General features: G+C 51.6%; 1 protein-coding gene across 1 annotated transcript in view; it reads left to right on the top strand.

The window, feature by feature from the left end:
- The first annotated feature begins 2440 nt into the window (after window positions 1-2440).
- Window positions 2441-22065, top strand: part of NANS (N-acetylneuraminate synthase) — a 23708-nt gene continuing 4083 nt past the window's right edge. The window contains exons 1-4 of the mRNA XM_007958351.2: window positions 2441-2572; window positions 9111-9326; window positions 19995-20094; window positions 20773-20927. Coding sequence (XP_007956542.1) covers window positions 2441-2572; window positions 9111-9326; window positions 19995-20094; window positions 20773-20927 — 603 coding nt within the window. The remainder of the gene's footprint in view (window positions 2573-9110; window positions 9327-19994; window positions 20095-20772; window positions 20928-22065) is intronic.

The raw sequence follows: 22065 nt of genomic DNA, 5'->3' as shown, positions 1-22065 counted from the left end.
ACTGATTCACTACCCAAGTGGAAAAGGCAACAGAAAGTCCCGGAAACTGACTTCAGAAACCCCAACAGGAATAAAAAGGGCACCTTTTCTTCCTGACTGTGGAGTCCCTGGGCACACAAATCATTCACACGCAGCTGCTAACAGAAAGGTGAGAGGTTCCAGTCCACACAAGGGGCCTTGAACATCCTGGCAATTTACTTCGGAGAAATGAGCCTTTGTAAACCCCGTGGAGAAGGGTTCTGCTCTGACACAAACAGGTCACCGTGAGTGGGAGCCGACTCGACGTCACTGGCTTGTTACTGGCAGTAAGACAGACTGTCATTTACTCAAAGTTTTTATTTAATCACAAATGAGTCTCACTTGCTTGCATGGGACAGTTGTATTTATAGGTGGGATTTCCTTTTAATTTCTGTTTACTCAAAGATGACGCAACACCGTCACGGTTTTCTTTAGCCTGCTGGTGTGCTGCATTTCACTGTCTCTGTGCTCAGCCTCACCAGGTGTGTGAAAGGCCATTTAAATTAGAGGCACATGCGCATGCGTCGAGCATACCCTCACTCCACAGAGGAATGAAACCTGCTTCCATCTCCCTCTGTTCTTTGGTCACTTCCTCCTGGCCTCCTAACATTCACCCCTCCAAAATCTCCATTCTAGAACACTCCTCCAGCCTAGGGTCCGTTTTCCGCCTGCTTGAACAACCAAGTTGCTTCTGCACCACACTCCCCTTTGCCACTAACTCTCTCTCCAGTGGCCTTCTGAGCCCCACATCCACTGACATCATTCCTTATTGCCCTGGGCGGTTCTGGGCTTTTGACCCTATGGGTCTCCCCCCCTCACCACACAACGCTGGTTCTGCCGTCTGCTTCTCTCTTCTCCATTCCTCCCTGGCAGCCGCACAAAGCTCGCTGTTTCGCGTAGCCTGTCCTCAACCTACTCACTTGGAATGGTTCCCCATCTCTCCTACCATCTCCCCCATCTTGAGCTTAGACCAGCCTCTCCTGCTTGGTGGGCAGCTTCACCCATAGATTGATAGGATCTGAAACCACCTCCTCTCACCTCACACCTCCTCTCCTTTGCTATCTTGTTACTTTGCTCATCAGTTCTAGAAAGCTGAGCTGGAAGTCAGTGTTCTTTTGTTCCTTCAAACTGGCTCTTATTTCTCATCTTTGTCTGAAATCCAACTATTTTGGTTCCTCTAACAGAAACACTGCAAATGGGACAGACTTAACAAACAGGAGTTTATTCTCTTACAGTTTGGAGGCTTTAAGTCCGAGTGCAAAGTGCCAGGCTCTAGGGGCTGGGTTAGGGCTTCAGCTCTGCCTCTTGTTTCCCGCCATTGAAGCTAGAGGCATCTCTTCACTCAGGCAGCTAGTGGCTACTGAGGCTGACAAGGCCAAGGTTGACAAATAAAATGGCGCAGTCCTGATGTTACCAAACCACACGGCAGGCCATTAATTCAACTCCGTTGTAAGTCCCAAGGCAGGCAGAGCATGGCAGGCTCTGACCAACAACACGGCTACACATGCAGGGTCCAAGTGTGCCACACGCTAGAGACCATTCCCAAGGCTTCTCCTTATATACAGGAAGCAGATCACATCCCTAAGGCAGCTACTCAGCTGCTCACAGTAGATCCCACCATGGAGTTGATTACCAGTCTCATCATGGGGAATACTACATCTAGCTGCCCAGCCACTCAACCAGGCCCAGCCAAGTTGACACACAAACTGAACCACCACACCAATCTAGTGTTTGTTTGCTTCAACACGTTATATTGTCTTAGATGAAAGTTTACACAGCAAATTAGTCTCCCACCCGAAAACCCACACAAGTTCTTCCGGGACGTTGCATGCTATCCCGGCGACGCGTCAGCACTCCCCACGGCCGCCCGCCTTCCGCTTCCATCCCTCGCTTCCCTGCCCGTCCTCGACTTCTCATCTTTGCTTTTGGGCACAAACTGTCCATTTGGTCTCGGACAGTTGATTGTTCTAAGGAGCACATTCCTTACTAGTGTTACTGCTTATTTTATAGGCCAATTGATTATTTGGCTGAAAAGTGACCCCCGTGAGCGGCCTTAGTTCCAGGTTTTGAGCTGGAAGTAGACTGAACCTGCAAGGGTAGTCGTCTGTCTCTTTGAGGGACTGTTTCACGGGTTCTGGCAGGGACCCCACGGAGACAGGTGATCATTCGTCCCACCCGGAGCCCAGCGCTCTGCAGAGTCCACCGGCGCCTGCATCCGGACGCCATTCCCGCGGTCGGCCCCGCCCCCATCCCCGATTGGCTGTTGGGAGGGAGGCGGGGCCAGGGGATTGGCTGCGCACCGGCCACGGGCTGACGTGGCAGGGTCGGCGGTGGGCCCCGCGGGGCTGCCAACCAAACGGACCTGAGGCGGCGGCGGCCGGGCAGAAGCGGGCCGTGAGGCACCACAGCGCAAGCTGTCGCCATGCCGCTGGAGCTGGAGCTATGTCCTGGGCGCTGGGTGGGCGGGCAGCACCCGTGCTTCATCATTGCCGAGATCGGCCAGAACCACCAGGGCGATCTGGACGTGGCCAAGCGCATGATCCGCACTGCAAAGGTGAGGGGCTCGCGGGAGCAGAGGGGCGCCGGCCGGGGCGGGGCCGGGGGGCGGGGCCGGGGGCGGGGCTGGCGGGAGCGGACCGCCTTCCTCTGCTGTTCCCCGGTATCCGGCCTGCCATTCTGCTCGCCAGTCTCCTCTCAATCTTTGAAGAGCTTGTGTTTTCCATCCCTCTGCAGCCCCTCTGACGCGTCTGCACTCCAGTCGCCTTCCACCCCGACCTCTGTCGCCCGCTTTCTGGTGCCAGAATCATCCTTCTCACCCAGGGATTTGATCAGGTCACACCCCTGCCTGACACCTTCAGTGGCTCCCCGCAGCCCGCGTGTGGAATCGAAACCTTAAACTTCCGTCTACGACCTTACTGATCTGGCCCATCCTTCTTATTATATCTTATCTCTTGAAACTCTTCAGGGATATTCAGTTACTTGAGTTCCTAGAAGTTGTGGAGTTTCACCTGCCTTTCTTGTGTTTTCATATCAAAAAACCCCTAAACTCACTGGCATTCAATGATTCTGACCTACAGCGCCCCTAGAGGACGGAGTAGAACTGCCCCACAGGGTTTCCAAGGCTGTCAATCTTTACAGGAGCAAAGCCCAAACCAAGACCACTGTGGACGAGTTCACTCTGACTCACAGCGCCCCTAGAGGACAGAGTGGAACTGCCCCACAGGCTTTCTGAAGCTGTCAATCTCTACAGAAGCAAACTATCTCATCATCTGCTGCAGAGCAGCTGGTGGGTTCAGTTGCGGTAGACCTTTTGGTTAGCAGCTGAATGAATGCCTTAGCCACTGTGCCACCAGTGGTTAAAAGCTGGGACTCTGGGTTCTTTTATCAGCTGTGTGAATGTCTGAAAACTGAGGTTGATAATAACAAGCCTCAGAACTGCTGTGAGGATCAAATGAATCACTCACGTTAACTTCTTAGCACAGTGCTTGGTACATCAGCTGCCGCCATCCAGTCGCTTCTGCCTCATGGTGACCCCACGTGATGCATAGAGTTTTCTTGGCTGTAATCGCTACAGAAGCTGATCACCAGGCTTTTCTTTTGCGTGCTGCTGGGTGGGTTTTGCCTCCCAGGGACCAGCTTGGCACATACCAAAACCAAACCATACTCACTGCCATCGAGTCAATTCTAACTCAAAGAGACAGGACAGAGTAGAACTGCCCCTTAGGGTTTCCAAGGCTGTACATCTTTATGGAAGCAGACTGCCTCATCTTTCTCTTGTAGAGCGGCTGCTGGGTTCAAACCACCGACTTTTGGTTAGCAGCCAAATGCTTTACCCAGGAGAGCTCCTGCGTGGTGCACGGGACTCAGTCAGTGCTAGCTGTTAGTGACAGGAAGTTTATGAGGGTTCCTGCCCCTTGTCTTAGCAGGTTCCCACTCATGTTCAGATCTGCTCCCTGGAAGCGACCCCTTCTTGGGTTTCCGAGGCAGTATCACTACGGAAGTAGGTTGCCCAACCTTCCTTCCTTGGAGTAGCTGGTAGGTTTGAACCACCAACCTTCTGGTTAGCAGTCAAGTGCCTTAGGCACCATGCTACCAGAGCTCCCTTGCACTCATGTTCAGATCTGCTGTCTGGAAGCGTTTCCTCTCCCCCAGCTGGAGGGGCCCCTGCGACTGTCCCGTCGCCTTGCAGTGCCTTTCCCTGCTCAGGCTTGTCTGTTACACTCCGAGTCCTCTGCAGGGAGGGACTCCTGTTCTCCGTTGTGACACCGCCCCCGACATTAGGTCTGAGCTGTGATTCCTTGGTTGAGAAATAGCTCACTCTATCTTCGTGTCTTCCCTCCCCCCAGGCTCATCACCTGGTTTCCTATCATGTGAGTACGTTGGATGGTATTCTTTTCAGGCTGTTTTTATGGAAGCCTAACTATTGAATAATAAAAATAACAGTTGCTAACATATAATATGGAGCTCTGGTGGCACAGTGCTTAAGGCATTTGACTGCTAACCAGAAGGTTGGCGGTTCAGACCTACCAGCCGCTCCTTGAACCGACTTGATGGCAGTGAGTTTGTTATTTTGCATGTACTGAGTATCTTATCACATACTGGGCTAAGTGCTTTAAATGCACAATCTCCTTCAATATTTACAATAACCCAATGAGATAGATGCCTTTGATTTTATCTTATAGGTTCAGAGAGGGGAAGTGACTTGCAAAGACACACAGCTAGTAAATGGTGGGTTTAAAGCCTCGGCTCACAGCCACAGGCTCAACCCTCTGTGCTCTAGCATTGTTAGCTAGGGAGCAATTCCTACCCTTTATTTGGGAAACATCCTGTTTTTCCAAGGTGTGACCTCTTTGAGTGTGAAGCTGTGAAAAGTACCTGGACACAGTTAAAGCCCTGGCAAGGTCTGGTATGTCTGTCTCTCTTACTGTTGCCAGCCCGTGTTAGTGCGGCACGTGACTCTCTCTGGGGGGTGGGGGAGGAAGAGGGTGGGACTCGGAGAAAGGACAGTGCACCACAGGAGCCAGGCTAGCATTTACCACCATGTCTTGGGGCAGGTGAGTTTTCCTCTGTGGACCTCAGTTCTCCTGGCTTTATGATAGTGCATGTTTTAGACTTTTTATTTGGAGCAGTAGAATTTTTTATTTTTATTTTTATTGTGATTTGGGTGAACCTTTACAGAGCAATTTCATTTTCCATACAGCAGTTCACACACACTTTGTCTCATGGCATTGACTGTAATCTCCCACAGTGCAACAGCTCCCCTCCCACTTCCTCCCCATAGCTACCTCTTCCCTGTGTCCTTCCCTCCCATTCACTCCTGCCCCCCTGAGCTGTCTCCCTGTGCATAAGCAGCCCTTCTATTCTCCATGACTGATCTCTCCAAGGAGTGCATCTGCCTAATGTAAATGTTCAACTCATATGTTTATCTTTTGTTTGTCTGGAAACTGCAGGAGTGGGTTCAATTCCAGACCTGAAGGGCAGCTAGGGGCCATAGTCTCAGGGGTTCCACCAGGCTTTATCAGACCAGCAAGCCTGATCGGTTTTTTTTTTATTTTGAGTTTTGTTCCAAATTGTTCTCCCACTCTACCCAGGATCTCCTACATAGATAGCCCTCCGAGTGGTTGACAGTGGTAGCCGGGCACCATCTAGTTCTTCTGGTCTCACAGTCGTATAGGCTGAGGATCGCATGGTGTACCAGTCCCTTGGAATAGTTGTTTCCATATGTCTTTCATTTTCTTCATTCTTCTTTGCTCTGGACAAGGAGAGACCCATTGTTGCATCTAGATGGCAGCTTGCTAGCTTTTAAGATCCTAGTCACTACTCACCAAAGTAGGAGGTGGAACAATGTTTTGTGTAGTATGTTATGCCTTTTGAGCTTGATGTCCCCTGTGACCATGGTCCCAAGCCCACACGTCCAACTACTCACTCCCTCTGGGTAGCTGGTTGTGGCCAAGAAGTGACTACAACCTTGTTCCTTGTCAGCTCTACTATATACCTGGGAATTCTTACAGATCATACCAATACACTTGTAGAAACATTGTCTGCCAACTGTATACATAGTCATGGACACATTGCCCCCTGTGTAGACAGATGTAATAGTTCAGACTGTCCACCCTTCTATCCACCTGTAGATCAATGTTTGCTGTCTCTGACAATGCAGTACTGTATGTGCAAAGGGGGAGAGTTTTCTTGATCTTTCTATTGAGAAACTGTTTCTTTGAAAAAGTTTTGGGACATTGGTGACTGTAAAGATGGCGTGGGGGGAGACAGGCTGATCTCTTCTCACTTCCCAAGGCAGGAGGAGGACCAAGATCAACAATCCAGGCTGGTTGCTCTGAGGTGGAGGTCAGACATCCCTGTACCCTCCAAGTTTTTTGCCAGTTCTGACACCAGCTGTCCCTCCCTCAGTACTTCTCTGCTGGATTCAATAATAATGGCCACACAAAACTTCCAGGCAACACTCATGATTGTGGGGTTTCTTAGGGAAGATAACAGGTTACAATTCAGGATCAGAAATGACTTAGGTCCAGTTCTTTGGCCAGGACAGTCTTTTCTCAGCAATATGAGCAGGCAGGTCTCTCTCTGGCCCTTGGCCTGTGGGCCCCATGGCCCGTTGCTCTCTGGCCTGCTCGGGCAAGTGTTACACAGCCCTTAGCTCTACTGGTAACTGCCCAGAGGCCCCCACTCCGCCAGTAGCCTGGCTGAAAGGGGCTTGGCTCCAGCCCTGTGGGTCGGCCGACTTAGTTCCATCCATGCCCGGGGACCCACCCTGCCAGAGAGGCCTCTGCCCGGAGGCAGTCGGCTTTCTTGCTCCATGGGTCTGGAAGCCAGTGCGCTGTCTTGTGCCGGCCTCCCGGTTTGCTGCCACCGCTTCTCGCCGTTTCTCCGGTGTTACAGCTCTTGCTTTCTTTTGGGTGGAGGAGGTCCCCAGCACAGGGCCCACCCCCATCTCTTCTTGGTGGTAGTCGGGTCCCCACTCTCTGCCTCGGGGACGGCTCGTTCCAAGTCCAGCGGCTGGCAGAGCCGACCAATCCCCACGTTACGTTCTGCACACCGACTTCATGGTCTCACCCCTCCAGGGTGGCGTGGCCCTTATTTACATTTTTAACAAGCTGTCCAATCCCCTTGGGGGACCACGGGCACCTCACATTTGCTGAGTCCCACCCCATCGTTTGGGGGCTTACAAACACTGGCTGCTTGGCCGTCCCAAGCAATTCACTGCCTGACAGAGGCTGACTGTCAGGAGATAACCCCGCATTAGCTTTCTAGTCAGATGCTGTGTTCAGTAGAGACCCCAAACACAATACCAGCTTTGTCAGGGCACCCCGACTCAGGGGAGCCCATGTGCGTCAGAGGGGGTTCTGCCCCGTGGGCTTCTCCACAGCTGATTGGTTGGCAGGCTGGTTGCCAGGGCTTCCTCCCGGGGGGCCTCGGGTGGACTTGAACTTCAGCCTCTCAGTGAGCAGCCGAGGGTGCTGACCGTTTGTGCCACCCAGGGATCCCGGACATCACCTGGGTGGGGCGTCGATAGGTTTTTAACAGGAGAGTTGCTGTTAAATTCGGAGCAAGGGGCACAGGGCCCAGTCCCTTTGTCTCCCTGCCTCTTACGGGCGGCTCAGAACAGTCCACGGACTGGAGCTAGGCTGCACTGCTGCTTGTGTAAGTGGACAGACTGAGTCTAGAGACAGGAAGTGACTTACCTGAGATGACATGGTGAGTTCGAATTGAAGCCAACATCTGACTTTAAGTTCTGGTCCAGTGCTTGTTTTATAGAGCTATATAGTTTTTTATTTTTTTTATTAGGATTTGGGTGAAGATTTACAGAGTAAATTCACTTTTCATACAGCAGTTCACATATACCTTGTCTCATGTCATTGACCAAAATTTACAATGCAGCAGCTCCCCTCCCACTTCCTCCCCATAGTTACCTCCTCCCAGTGTCCATCCCTTCATACTCTTCGAGAGGCCCATTGTCTGCCAACCCTGTATACGATCCTGGATACACTCTCCACCTAGACATACACAATTGTTTAGCTTGTTCACCCATCCATCCGTCCCTATACCCATGCTTGCTTTCATTGACAACTCAGTACTGTATTTACAAAGGGGTTCATATTTGTTGTTTGTACTGCCCATGTAACTCTCTCTGTCTTTCTCATCCTCAATGCTGCCACACTGGTCACTCACACTTGGCACACCGCCCTCCTCTTCACCCAAATCAATATTTATCTCTATCTATCTAACAGCATTCCCTCCCCTTTCCACCCCTGGTAACCAACAAAGAAAATGTCCTCCAATATATAAACCTTTCCTTAACTTTCACAATAATGGACTGATACAATATTTGTCCTTTTGTGACTGACTTATTTCGCTCAGCATAATGTCCTCCAAGTTCATCCACGTTATGCGGTGTTTTGCAGATTCTACATTATTCTTTAGCGTTGCATAGTATTCCATTGTGTGAATGTACCAAAGTTTGGTTATTCATTCCTCAGTTGTTGGACATCTAGGTTGTTTCCAAGTTTTGGCTATTGTAAATAGTGCTGCGATGAACATCGGCGTGCATATATCTGTTCTTGTTATGGTAGAGCTATATAGTTTTAATGGGAGCTCTGGTAGCATAGTGGCTAAGGCACTTGACTGCTAACCAGAAGGCTGGCGGTTCAAACCCACAGCCACTCCTCGGAAGGAAGGTTGGGCAATCCTACTTCCGTAGTGATACTGCCTCGGAAACCGAAGGAGGGGTCGCTATGAGTCAGGGCTGACTCGACGGCACATAACAACAACATAGTTTTAGTATTTCTCTTAACTCTTTGATTCATAATTTTTTAGTATTACAGTACAAAACAACAGCAAAAAGTACCTTATTTTTATTTTTTTCCATTTTAAGAGGAAAAAAGAGAGAGGAGCCCCATTCCCAAGTAGCCTTATTTTTCCTTCTGGACTCTCTTATGCCCTGCCCCTCTTCTCTGAGGGCCTCACCTCTGTCGTTACACATTGTTTGGGAAGGAAGTGTTGCGCTGGCAGTCACCCCCATGTTGCTCTTTGCTCTGAGACCCAGGTCACTGAAGGAGCCCTCATGTGTGTTTCAGGAGTGTGGAGCCGACTGTGCCAAGTTCCAGAAGAGCGAGCTGGAGCACAAGTTTAATCGGCGAGCCTTGGAGCGGCCGTACACTTCAGCGCATTCCTGGGGGAGGACCTATGGTGAGCACAAACGGTACCTGGAGTTCAGCCATGCCCAGTACTGGGAGCTGCAGAGATATGCCCAGGAGGTGGGCATCTTCTTCACTGCCTCGGGCATGGATGAGGTGAGCCTGCTACTGCTGCTGTTTCGGTGGCCTGCCACTCGAGTGGACCCAGGGGACGGCAGGTGGCCTGGTGGCTTTTGCCTTGGAGCCAGCCCTAGCCCTTGCTCACCGTTCTGTGCCAAATGAACTGGGAGGCCAGGGAGCTGGGAGCTTGTGAGGAAGGGATGAGTTGCTTCTGCAGCGGGAATGGGCAGCCACCCTGGAGGTCCAGAGTCACTCAGGCTGGTGGGGTCCCTAGCTGGGCTGGCTTTGTCCCAGTGGAAAGAGGTCTGGACTAGGAGCTGGGAAGCCACAATTCTGACAGCAGTCTGCCCCTTGCTAAGTGGCCTTGGTGACGTGGGTGGGGTGGCAGTGGTGCCATGCAGAGGGAGTGGCACACAGGATGATCATGGAGCGCTCTCTGGCTTGGCCGTGTTGACATCCTGGAAGAGTCCAGCTGTGCCAGGTCTCGGGTCCCACCCACTCTGACCTGCCTCTTTGATGCTCTTTCACACACTCACACTTTTTCCAAATGTGAAAAATCTTTAATTGTAAAAATGATGTCACACTCTGTTTAGGAAACAGTGTAAGTTTAGGAAACGGGGAGAAGGACACACAAACACAGGCCCAAATCCCCCTGCAGCTCTCCCTGTATGTTTTCTCCTGAGAACTCTTCATACACATTTATTGCCTCGTTGGCACATTGGTGACGTTGAGTTCTATGTCATGCTGTTTTCAGCTAACATTGCCCTGTAGACTTTACCTGTCTGTGCCTGAACTTTCTAACAACAGTGTTTCTTATGGAGGATGTCCTGTAATAGACCTAACTGGTCCACTCCTTTGGGTCACAGAAGTTACTTTCAGTTTTTTGTGCTTATAAACAACGCTGAGATGAACATCTTTTTGCCCGTGTTTTGGGTTGCTTAGGCTGGCTTCCCAGACATGGATTATTAGTGAATCCCGAGGCCATTTTTTACGTCTCCTGGATACTTGGATTCTCTGGTGTGATTGTCTGAAGCAGATCCCCGTTCGTTCTCTTGGCCCCTGACTCTTTGTGGCACTGTCCCAGCCCCAGCATGGGAATCAGAAGAAGCACGAATCCAGCCCAGTCGGTGGTGGTTCACCACAGGAGAGGAGGCAGGGAGCCGCGGGCTCTGGGAAGCAGTGGTTTCTGGCTTTGGTTCTGCCGACCACGTGCATTGCCTGATTCCTGGCATTTTTTAAGCACAGCTTCTCCAGATCTGATGTTTATGCATTTAGTAGTGATAGTGATTCATTGTAAAGGAGGCCTTGGACAGCACAAGCAGTGGCGTGTTCAAGTACCAGCTGAAAGGTCGGCAGTTCACACACACCCAGAGGACTCGGGGCACAGGCCCGATGGTCTGCTTCCGACAGGTCGTGGCCTTGAGAAGCTGTGGGGCAGTTCTCTGCACGCCTCGGGCTGCCTACGAGGGAATTCATTCATGGGCAGCTAACAACTTCTGAATTATACACTGTAGTTTACGAAGCACTGTCACATACCGTGTTATCTGATCCCTCCTAAGCCCTATTTTATGGGGGCGTTGTATACTGCGTACTGTGCCAAGTATTTCAAATATGTCACTTCATTTAATCCTCTTAGGGACTCTTTGAGACAGGACAGTTATTCTGCCCATTGTGCAGATGAGGAACCTGACACAGAGAGGGAGTCAACATCTAGTGATCCGCAGGGGCTCCATTCCCACCCAGGTGGTCTGACTCCAGGGCCCACCCTCCCGACCGCCGTATATTATATGTTTGAGGCCGGTTTCCTGTCTGTGAGGGGCTAAGGGCTGGCTTAACAATACCCAGCGTGCAGGTCAGTCTTCGGGCCGGTGAGATGGTACGTGTCAAGCACGCTGCTGTTTGACGTCTTGAGGGCAGGACCATGTCTGTTATGGTCACCACCATAAACCCAGATCCTGGCACCCTGGGGGCCCTTAGTACATGCTTAGCAAATACTTTTTGATGGAAAGAAGGTCATACTCAGTAAATGACACTTGTTTTCATTACATGCTTGTTTTGTGTGTTGTTGGTGTGCAGTTTATCTATTTTTTATTTTCTGCTTGTCTGTTCTTGTGTTTTACAATTCCTCCATCTTGGACCACAGTGCATTATCTCTGCACAGCTATCAGGAAAGTGGTGATAATACCCGATGCTGGCAGGGCTGTGGAGAAGATGGCCACTTGTCCATTGCCGGAGTGAATGGAGAAGGGCAGCTGCCCTGGAACGGCAGGGCATTTCTTGCTCTTTCCTTTCTACGAGCTGCACCGGGGTCCAATTCATTCCCTCCTGTGTTGTTGTTGTTAGGTGCCATTGAGTCGTCTCTGACTCATAGCGACCCTCCGTACAACAGAACCAAGCACTGCCTGGTCCTGTGCCAGCCTCATGATCCCTACTGTACCTGAGCTCATTGCTGCAGCCACCGTGTCAGTCCATCTTGTCGAGGGCCTTCCCCTCTTTTGATGACCCTGCACCTTACCAAGCATGACATCCTTCTCCAGAGAATGGTCCCTTCTGACAACATGACCAAAGTAGGTGAGACGAAGTCTGGCCATTCTCGCTTCCAAGGAGCATTCTGGCTGAACTTCCTCCAGGACAGATCTGTTAGTTCTTTTAGCAGTTCACAGTACTTTCAGCATTCTTCGCCAACACCACAACTCAAAAGCATCAATCTTCTTCGGTCTTCCTTATTCATTCTCCAGCTCTCACATGCATATGAGGTGATTGGAAATATCATGGCTTGTGTCAGGTGCACCTTACTCTTCAAGGAGATAGATATCTTTGCTCCTCAGCACTTGAAAGAGGTCTTTTGCAGCAGATTTGCCCAGTGCAGTCCATCATCTGATGTCCTGACTGCTGCTTCCATACCGTCCGGTACACCCACCTGAAGTGCTGCCCACTGTTCCTTACAGAGCTCAACGTGGGCTTGCCTTATGGCCCAGTGGCTGCCAGTTGGTAATTTATCCCAAGAGAAGTGAGGACTCATGTTGACCCCAAAGCATGGAGTGTATGAGTGTCCAGAGGCGTTCTTTGTAGTATTCCCAAACTGGAAACGGCCCAGGTGTTCTTCAGAGGGTCAGTGGTCAGACGGACTGGCCCACCCATGCCATGGAACGCAATAATAAAGCTACAACAACAAGCACTGCTACATGTAACAGCTGGGATGAGTCTCAAGGAAATGACGCTGAGTGAGGAGAGGCCACTCAGAAGGTTGCATGTGTGTGATTCAGTTGATACATGAGGTTCTTGCAATGACAGGATTATAGGGACGGAGAACAGATTGGTGGTTGTGAGGTTAGGGCGGGGGTGGGAGGGAGGGGGACGTGCTTATGAGGGGTAGCATGAGGGCTTCCGTGATGGTGCACGGTTCAGTATCTTGACTGGCAGGGACTGCCTGAGTGTGCATATGCGTTAAAACTGCACGGAACCAAATATACACAGACCCAAGTAAGTGATTACAGAGGCAGAGCTGTGCGTGAGACAGCAGACAATGTCAGTATCTCGTCGTGACATTGGACTATGGTTTTGAAGATTTTACCCTTGGGGGAGACTGGGTGAAGGGCACCCGGGGTTCCTCTCTGTTACCTGCTAGTGCATGCGAGTCCACAAACATCTCAAAGGAAAACATGTAAAAAATGTTACGAAAACAAAAAATTCCGAGTTCAGTAAATATTCATGGCTATAGGCACACAAACCAAAGCTCTTCAGAGTCGTCAGTAACTTTTAAGAGTGCAGAGGTATCTTGAGACCAAAACGTTTGCAGACGCCTGCTGCAGGGCAGATCCGTGCTGCATGGCACACCCCCTGCCCTGTGGCAAATACCCCGGTACAGTCCACGCCCCTGCCCCTGCTGTGGGGTCCAGTGGCTAAGTGCTCTGACCGGTACAGTCCACGCGCCTGCCGTGGGGTCCAGTGCTAAGTGCTCTGAGCCGGATCTTGAGTTGGAATTTGACTTCTTACATTCCTGACCCCTGGAGGTGGTTGAAGGTCTTTGTCCGTTGCTTTCGTGGGATATAAAGTGGGCATGATACTGGATCCCCTCTCGCAGAGTCGTGGTGAGGAGCAAACACGCTCAGTCACGTACAGCCCAGAATAGTCAGCACTCAGCAGAAGGCAGTACTGTTCTCGAAGGCGAGCAGGGCTGAGGGTCAGGACAGCAGGGCTCTGCCTTGGCTGTGCTCCGCGCTCTCAGTGGGACCTTGGTGAGCCCCTCCCTGCTTTGGGCCCCTGATTCCTCTTTTGTGGAACAAGCACTAAGAGCTCTCCCAGGTTTGACGTCCGTCCGAGTCAGTGCAGAACCAGAGGTGTCCTCATGGTGACTTACACCTGGAACGCAGACATCTTTCCTGGCTCAGGCCACGTGTTCCCAGGCGCCTGATCTCCGGATCTGCACTCTGTAGGAAGAAGGGCACCTCCTTGGGTCTGTGAGTCTCCTGGGAAGTCACTTCTTTGGGTTGTTCCTTCCCAGGGGGTTTCAGGTTGAGAACCAAGAGCAGTTGGGAGATGAAAAGGAGGCATCTGGGTGTTTGATGATTGGGGGCTGCCTCTGTGTCTGTAGCCCGCTGTTGGTTTCCCTCAGACTCCCCAGGAAGCCCTGTTTGGTGATGAGGACATCAACTTGAGCCCCGCTGAGCTGTCTTCTGGTGATAGCACTTCCTGTGTGGGCTTGGGCCCCGCACACAACCTCTCCCAGCCTTGGTTGTCCCATCTGTAAACGTGGGGTAATGGAGGCCCCCCAGGGCTGTGGTGAGGCTTGGATGGTCCCCAGTGGGCGCAAGGACAGTGCGAGGTCTGCATCTTCCACATGGTGGGCGTGAGGACAGTGCGAGGTATGCATCTTCCGCGTGGGGGCTGTGGCCAGTGCTGACACCTTTCTTCTGCCTCACATCACGGGCAGGCAGCCTCCTCTGTCCTGGGGAGGCTATTCGTTCCCCTCTGAGCTGGGGCGTAGGACGTGAGGGAAAAATGCCTTCTTCATAGAAAACCAGCTGGTGATGCCGTCGATGCCGGCTCCTTGTGAGCCCATGTATCTCAGCCTAGAACCATGCTCCGGAGGCTTTCCGTGGCCGTGATCTTTTGGAAGTAGATCTTCCAAGGCCCCTCTGGGGGGATTTGAACCGTGAACCTCTCAGTTGGTAGCCGAGCACTTAATCATTCGCTCCACCCAGGGACTCCTGGAAGATGCATTCTTAAGGGTCCTTAACAGAAAGAATTAATTTACTTTACAGGCCAGGGCTCTTGGCTGAGCCAGCATTTCCTGTTTGCCAGGCTGTGTGAGTGGGTTAGGCCCTGGTTCCGGGTGCCAGCTGTTCTGAGTATTTACCAAGCCTAACTTCCTTATTGACAGTAGACACTTATTGAGGGCCCATTTTCTCCACTCGGTATGCTTTTCTAGGGTGTTCTCCACGTGCTGAGCAGAGGTTAGGGTGTGACAGGATTTTGTTAGGGCCAAGAGAAGTGTCGGGGCGGACACTTGGCCAGAGTGCACAGAAGTGCACGGAGCCCAGCTGTCGTGAGCTGGGTGCCTGGGGTGTACGTGGACAGTTCCACTGAGGAACCGGAGGTGGCTGCTGAAGGACGTGCTTCTCTCACACAGGCGGCCCGTCTGGGCCCCTGCCTCTGCTGTGCCCCTCCTTCCCTGCCACCCCACCAGCAGGGCCCCTGCCTGTCCATCCGGCAGGACCCCCGGCTGAGGGCAGGCCTAGCCCTTTCTGGGCTCCGTGCTGCCCCACTCATCATTTCCTCATTCTGAGACAGTTCTTCAGCACCCCCAGGTCGCCCAGCTCACCACCAAGGCTTCTTTGTCCTTTCCTGCAGGGTCCCAAACCTAGAATAGAGGCAGGAACTTTAAAAAACCCCATCTCTACGCCTGTGTTTGCTTAGATGGCCAGTTATCAGATTCACACAGGGTACAACATTGTCACTTCTTGTGGTTGATTGATTCAGAATCAATAAGGTTCCCCACACCCTAAAAAGTAGGGGTCTGGGTCAAGTAAGTCTGGGAGGCACTGATCAAAAGCATTGAACAGGTTTGTTTATAGGCCCGCCCTGAGGGAGCTGTGGCGACGTGGCCCCACCCAAAGGAGCCTGTTGGTGGGGTCCTGTGCTGCCTGCTTAACTCAGGTTGGTGCCCAAGGAGGGTCATCCTTGGCCGAGTTCCTCTCAGACATTGAGAAGGTTCTGTGCCGTGGGGAGGGAGGGAGGGAGGGAGAAGGGAGGCTGCCCTCTGCTATGGACCCCTAGATAAACCTGGGACTGGCCAGCAGGGTGGGCGGGGCTCGGGGAAGCCAAGGAGGCCAATGGGGACATGGCGCCTGGGCTCTCACCCTACCGGATGAAGGTCTGGGGCCACAGAGACAGCACCTGGGGACTGCAGGATGGAATCTTCTGCCTGACCGAAGTCCACACCTTTTGCAGGGAGATTCATCTGAATGGCAGTTTCCCAGACGGCCACTAGGTGGCGGTGGGTCCCAGGAAAACTGCAAAACGGGGGTGGGGGGAGCCTTGCCTTCTCAGTGCAGAAATTTGCCCTGTCTTCCTTTCTTGGAAATGATTAAATTCTGCACAGATTTTGCAGTCTCTCTGGGTAGGCCTTTGTGAAGTGTTCTTTCTTAATTTGTCCCCCAGCCCCCTGCTCGCTCTTCACCTCCCTATGAGCTCCTCCACTGCCTCTCGAGGGCGCTTGTGGGTGGCGGCCGTCAGTCGCCTGTCAGTCAGCCTCCTGAGCTGCTCTCCCAGGAGCTGGGCCTTACAGGTGAAAAGCTTAGGCCTGGATTGTCTTCTCCGTTGAACAGAAAGTGCCCTCCCGGGAGGAGGGGAGTGCTGGTGTCGCTCAGGCCCTGACTCAGGTCTTCTGTGTGTGTGAACGTGTCGCTGTGTCTTAGGTGAAAGTTTACACAGCAAATTAGTTTCCCATCCATCAGTTCACACAGATGGTTCTGTGATACTGGTGGCTGTCCCCCGCCGACACACGCCGCGATGGCATCCCCGCCCCAGTGTCCCCGCCCCTCCTCGCCCTCTGCCCAGCTTTGCTTTGGCCATATTGCCCACCCGGTCTCCTGTAGTTGCCCTTGAGTCGATTCTGACCCCCACCCCGTGTGTTTCAGAGGAGCACTGAGGACTGCTCTGCAGGTGTGCAAGGCCGTGACCTTGTGGAAGCAGGTCAGCTGGCTGGTCTTCCCGCAGGTGCATCTGGATGGGTTAAACCAGCCTGTCGGTTAGTAGTCTAGCACTACCCAGGGACGCCTGTGTTGCTCATGAACGTACTAAAAGGTGTTTTTCAGTTGCGTCCTAGGGCTGCTTAGTGTGAGAGGCATGTAAAGAGGAGAAGGGGAGATAGTGAGAAACCCAGGAAATGAAGGAAGAGAGGAGGGGCCAGCAGGGGCGCAGCACAGGTTTAGCCCGTGGGGCTGAGTGGCGCTCGGGCCACACTGGACGCTGTCTCTTAGGGGTGAGGTTGTGTGCTGCCTTTGATCCGCTCGCCTGCTCGGGGCTCCAGCACTCCGACCCTTCCGGGGGTTTGGAATATTTGCAAACAGGAAAGGCTTTCTGCAGGTGCAGCCCCAGTGATGGGAGCAGCTTCTCACCTGTGGGGAAGATGGATGAAGCCCTGGCAGTGCATTGACTTAAAGAGCCTGGCAGCAGAGTGACCGTCTCCCACTGGCCCTCACTCCCCTGTCCTATGATTTTCGCGCGTGGGAGCCTGGCCCCTTGCTACTCTAGTGGGAGTCACTAACTGGCAGCATTGGTCAATGGGGAGTTTAGCAGAACTGCAGACTCAGCACCCTGCCGCCCCTTGTCTCCCCCCACCCCAAGCATTTGCATTTCATTTCAGGAGATCTTTCTTTCTTTCTTTTTTTAATTTTTATTGTAATTTGCATGAAAGTTTGCAGAGCAAACTCATTTTCCATACAGCAGTTCATACATATTTTGTTTCATGGCACTGACTGCAATTCCCCACAATGTAACAGCTCTCTTCCCACTTCCTCCCAGTAGTTACCCCTGCCCTGTGTCCTTCCTTCCCATGCACTCCTGCCCCCTGAACTGCCTCCCTGTGTAAACACTGCCTTTCTGTTCTCCCACAATTGATCGCTCCAATGAATGCATCTGCCTCATGTAAATGTTCACCCTGTGTACCTGTCTATTGTTTGGCTGGAAGTCGCAAGAGTGAGTTCAGTTCCAGACCTGAAGGGTAACTAGGGGCTGTAGTCTCAGGGGTCTCATCAGGCTCTCTCAGCCAGCAAACCTGTTTGTTTTTTTTTATGAGTTTGAGTTTTGTTCCACATTGTTCTCCCACTCTATCCAGGATCTCCTGCACCGATTGCCCTCCAAGTGGCTGACAGTGGTAGCTGGGCACCATCTAGTTCTTCTGGTCTCATGGTCATATAGGCTGAGGATCACATGGTCTACCAGTCCCTTAGACTAATTGTTTCCATGGGATGCCTGGAGAGACCCATCGCTGCATCTAGATGGCCACTCCCAAGCTTTTTTTTTTTTTTTAATTAGGATTTGGGTGAAGATTTACAGAGTAAATTCACTTTTCATACAGCAGTTCACATATACTTTGTCTCATGTCATTGACCAAAATTTACAATGCAGCAGCTCCCCTCCTGCTTCCTCCCCATAGTTACCTCCTCCCAGTGTCCATCCCTCCATGCACTCCTGCCCCCTGAGCTGTGTCCCTGTGCATAAGCAGCCCTTCCTTCTCCCATGATTGTTCTCTCCAGGGCGTGTGTCTACTTGAGGTAAATGTTTAACTCACATGCCTGTACTTTGTTTGGCTGGAAACCACAGTTGTGGGTTCAATTCCAGACCTGAAGGGCAGCTAGGGGCCATAGTCTCAGTGGTTACACCAGGCTCTGTTGGACCAGCAAACCTGGTCCCCACCTTCTTTTTTTTTGCCTCCAAATGATTTTGAGTTTTGTACCACATTGTTCTCCCTCTTTATGCAGGATCTCCTACATCCCTTCCAAGTGGATGGCAATGGTAGCTGGGCACCATCTAGTTCTTCTGGTCTCATAGTTGTATAGGTTGCAGATCGGATGGTGTACCAGTCGCTAGGACTGATTGTTTCTATTAATTTTGGTTTTCTTCTTTCTTCTTGACGAGGAGAGACCCATTGTTGCATCTAGATGGCAGCTTCCTAGCTTTTAAGGTCCCAGTCGCTACTCGCCAAAGTAGTAGGTGGAACAATGTTTTGTATAGTATGTTATGCCAATTGAGCTTGATGTCCCCTGTGACTATGGTCCCAAGCCCGCAGGATCAACTACTCGGTCCCTCTGGGTAGCTGGCTGTGACCAAGTAATGACCATAACCTTGCCCCTTGTCAGCTCTACTATACACCCACTCCCAAGCTTTTAAGACTCCAGTTGCTACTCACCAAAGTAGGATGTAGAAAGATGTTTTTGTGTAGTATGTTATGCCGGTTGAGCTTGATGTCCCCTGCAACTATGGTCTTGAGCCCACAGGTCCAACTACTCGCTCCCTCTGGGTAGCTGGCTGTGGCTGAGAAGTCACCACAACCTTATCCCTTGTCAGCTCTACTTTACACCTGGACATTCTTACAGCACATACAGATATGCTTGTAGAAACATCGTCTGCCAACCCTATACACGGTCATGGGCACATTGCCCCATGCCTAGACATACCTGATCGGTCAGTGTTTGCCTTCACTGACAACGTGGCACTCTACGTGCAGAAGGGTTCATCTTTGCTGTCTGTGCCTCCCTTGTACCTCTCTACGTTTTCCTCCTCCTTCATGCCACTATGTCATTTTGGAAGGTTCTTGTGTACACATTAAAGCATGAGAAGGACTGGCCGAGAGCGTCAGGTCTCCCACACATGCTTCTGAGACTCGGGCGGCACTGGAGACTGGAACTTCTAAGTTGGAGAACGTTTGTCAACTTCTGTTCCCCCACATCTTTCATCTTCTGTTTAAACGCAGGGTGGGGGAGGCACTTCCAGGGTCTTGTCACTTGTCTGCAAGCTGAGGTTTTTCCCTTCTCAGTTGCTTGTGGCTCCCCGATTCCTTCAGCACGCGTTCGCTGTGTTGGTGGATTCCCCTGAGCCTTCCTGGTGAATCCCAGAGAACGACGTGTAAGGGTCCGAGACAGGTCACCTCAGGCAGTGATGTGGGTGGTAAAAACAGTGACCGAGGCTCCATTTTCTGTGGCCACTGAAGTTAGAGGCCTGAGAGCCCTGCTGGCTGTGGGTCAGACTGTGGCAGGACTGGGCTATCAAATGCCCCGTTTTTCCCACTTTTGGCAAGAATGGCTTCTTTTCCTGATTGTTTGGCTCTGACTAAAGGGTGGGGCCTTTGAGAGATGTTCACTTTCTCGTTGCCTGCTTTTTCTGGGCCAAGGTTAGGTCATAACCCTTTCATGTTTGTTCACGGGGCTCTGGGCCCCTGGGGAAGGAAGGGTCTGGCCAGGTATCTGACTCAAGTGGCCAGCACTGGCTGGTCCTGCATGTCTGTTGGACAAATGGATGGGTGCATATGAATGAAGGAATGTTCTAACCTGAATGCAAGTGACTGATAACAAGTCTTTGTGCGCTTTCCAGTTGACAGGCTCTCTGGGCTGCGTAGGAGGCAGGGTGCTGGCATTTGCCTGTTACCCCTCTCCTCTCCTGAGGGCAGTGTTTTTGAACAATGGTCTTCGATCTTTGTAGATGGCAGTTGAGTTCCTGCATGAACTGAATGTTCCATTTTTCAAAGTTGGATCTGGGGACACTAACAATTTTCCTTATCTGGAAAAGACAGCCAAAAAAGGTGAGTATTTGTTTCATTTTTGTAATTTTATTTTTACTCTTCTGGTGGTGACCCCCTTTGAGGTAGGTCTCACAAAGACAACCTTTAGAAACCTCTTTTAAATCAGCAAAATGCTCCCACTTTTTTAATGTGCCAACTGGGAGGGAATGAAGCTAAAGACAGGACAATATCTTCTGAGGTTTCTTAGCAGAAGCTGCGGCTTTGGGGCAGGTTCTGTAGGTAGACGCCAGTGTCTGGACAGGATGTTAGTTTGTGAAATGGTTTTACGACATGAATGATCTCCCTGGATCCTCACAGGAGCCCTGAGACCGGAGGGGGTCTCATTATTGTTGTTAAGCTTTGGCACTCCAGGGAGGAGGTCTCTGAGATCCCAGGACAGCATTTGGCCCCAGGCAGCTGGAAGTGGCAGCTCTGGGCCTCGCACTCATTGGTGTTCTTGAATCTGGGCCAGAGCTTACCCTTCCGTGCTGGACAACCTCTAAATCAGACGACGTACCCACCTTTCTTTGAGGAGTGTGACGACGTGGAGGGGAACCCGCCCAGTTCACCTCTGCCCCCCACGGCACTCAAGAGATGCTTGTGAAGCCCCTTCAAGCAGTGAGACAGACAGTTGGGCTGTGTTTGAACGAGACTCGAGACCCCCAAAAGAACAAGATGGTGTTGGTCTTGGGTTCTCAGGTCGTCCAATGGTGATCTCCAGTGGGATGCAGTCAATGGACACCATGAAGCAAGTGTACCAGATAGTGAAACCCCTGAACCCCAACTTCTGCTTCCTGCAGTGCACCAGTGCGTACCCACTTGAGGCCGAGGACGTCAACCTGCGGGTCATCTCGGTGAGCAGGAGGGGTGGGGTGGCTCTCTGGTTGGTCACAGCACAGTGACCTTTTCCTGGACCGTGAGGAAGATGTAGCCGTTTTTATAAACAAAATTCTAACCAGCCCTGACATACTTTGTAAGTTGAACATCTTTTGACAATGGGATTTGTTTCCCAGGGCTGCTGTCACAAAACACCACAGACAGAGTAGCTTAAAAGAAATTTATCATCTTGCACTTCTGGAGGCTAGCAGTCCAAATCAGGGCCTTAGTCCCGAAGGTCATTTCTGAGGGCCCCAGGAGGGGGACTGTTCCACGTTCTGTCCCAGCCTCTGGTAGCGCTCAGTCCTTGCCTTGCTGCGCAGCGTCACATGGCACCTTCTCTGTCACCTGTCTCTGTGCATCTTCTCTCTGATAAAGACATCACCAGTCATGGAGACCTAGGGCCCATCCAACACCAGTAGGACCTCATGGCAGCCTCACTCATAACATCTTCAAAGACCGTTTCCCAGCAGGGTCACCGTCACAGGTACTGGGGCCAGGACCCCCACATATCTTTGTAGGGGGGACACAGTTCAATCTGTAATAGCAGTCTTACGGTTTCAGAATCAGCTTAGAACTAACTGGACAGTTAAGGAAGCAGGTACCTTCTAAAGAGAGTGACTGCAAATTGAGCTTTTTAAAGCCCGTCTTAATTTCACTCATCATAGCATTTAAGGTGAGTCCTCCCCGTGAGCTCTGGGTACACTGTCTTTTCCATGGGTGTTGGAGGCCTGTCTTCTGTAAATTGCTGCCTCCTGTCCTTCCTTAGTACTTACTTGCCTCTTCTCATATTGGACCGTCGGAGACCTTAGAGCATTCTCTGCTCTGTTACGTGCCGGCTCTCTTGCTTTCTGCCTGCAATTCCGAGCATCCCCGCGGCTCCGGCTGGGTACTGGGAAGACCTGAGGGAGCGTTCTCTTTCCCAGGATTTCCCGTCTGCTCCAGCTCCGTCATTCCACCAATGGAGAAGGCCAGTCCCAGAGGGATCCTTCAGCTAGTCAGTGGCAAAACTGGGAATGGAACCCGGGCTGGGGCCTGCTGAGCCTCGTCTCACTGTCTTCAGGCCAGTGCCTTCATTTCCCTCTGGCAGCACCTAAAATGTGACTTAATTAGGAG

Source organism: Orycteropus afer, unplaced genomic scaffold (assembly GCF_000298275.1).
Source record: "Orycteropus afer afer isolate SDZICR_OR568_19922 unplaced genomic scaffold, OryAfe1.0 scaffold00943, whole genome shotgun sequence".
NCBI classification, from domain to species: Eukaryota; Metazoa; Chordata; class Mammalia; order Tubulidentata; family Orycteropodidae; genus Orycteropus; species Orycteropus afer.
Note: the sequence above shows the minus strand (reverse complement) of the source record. Positions and strands in the feature narration are given on the sequence as shown.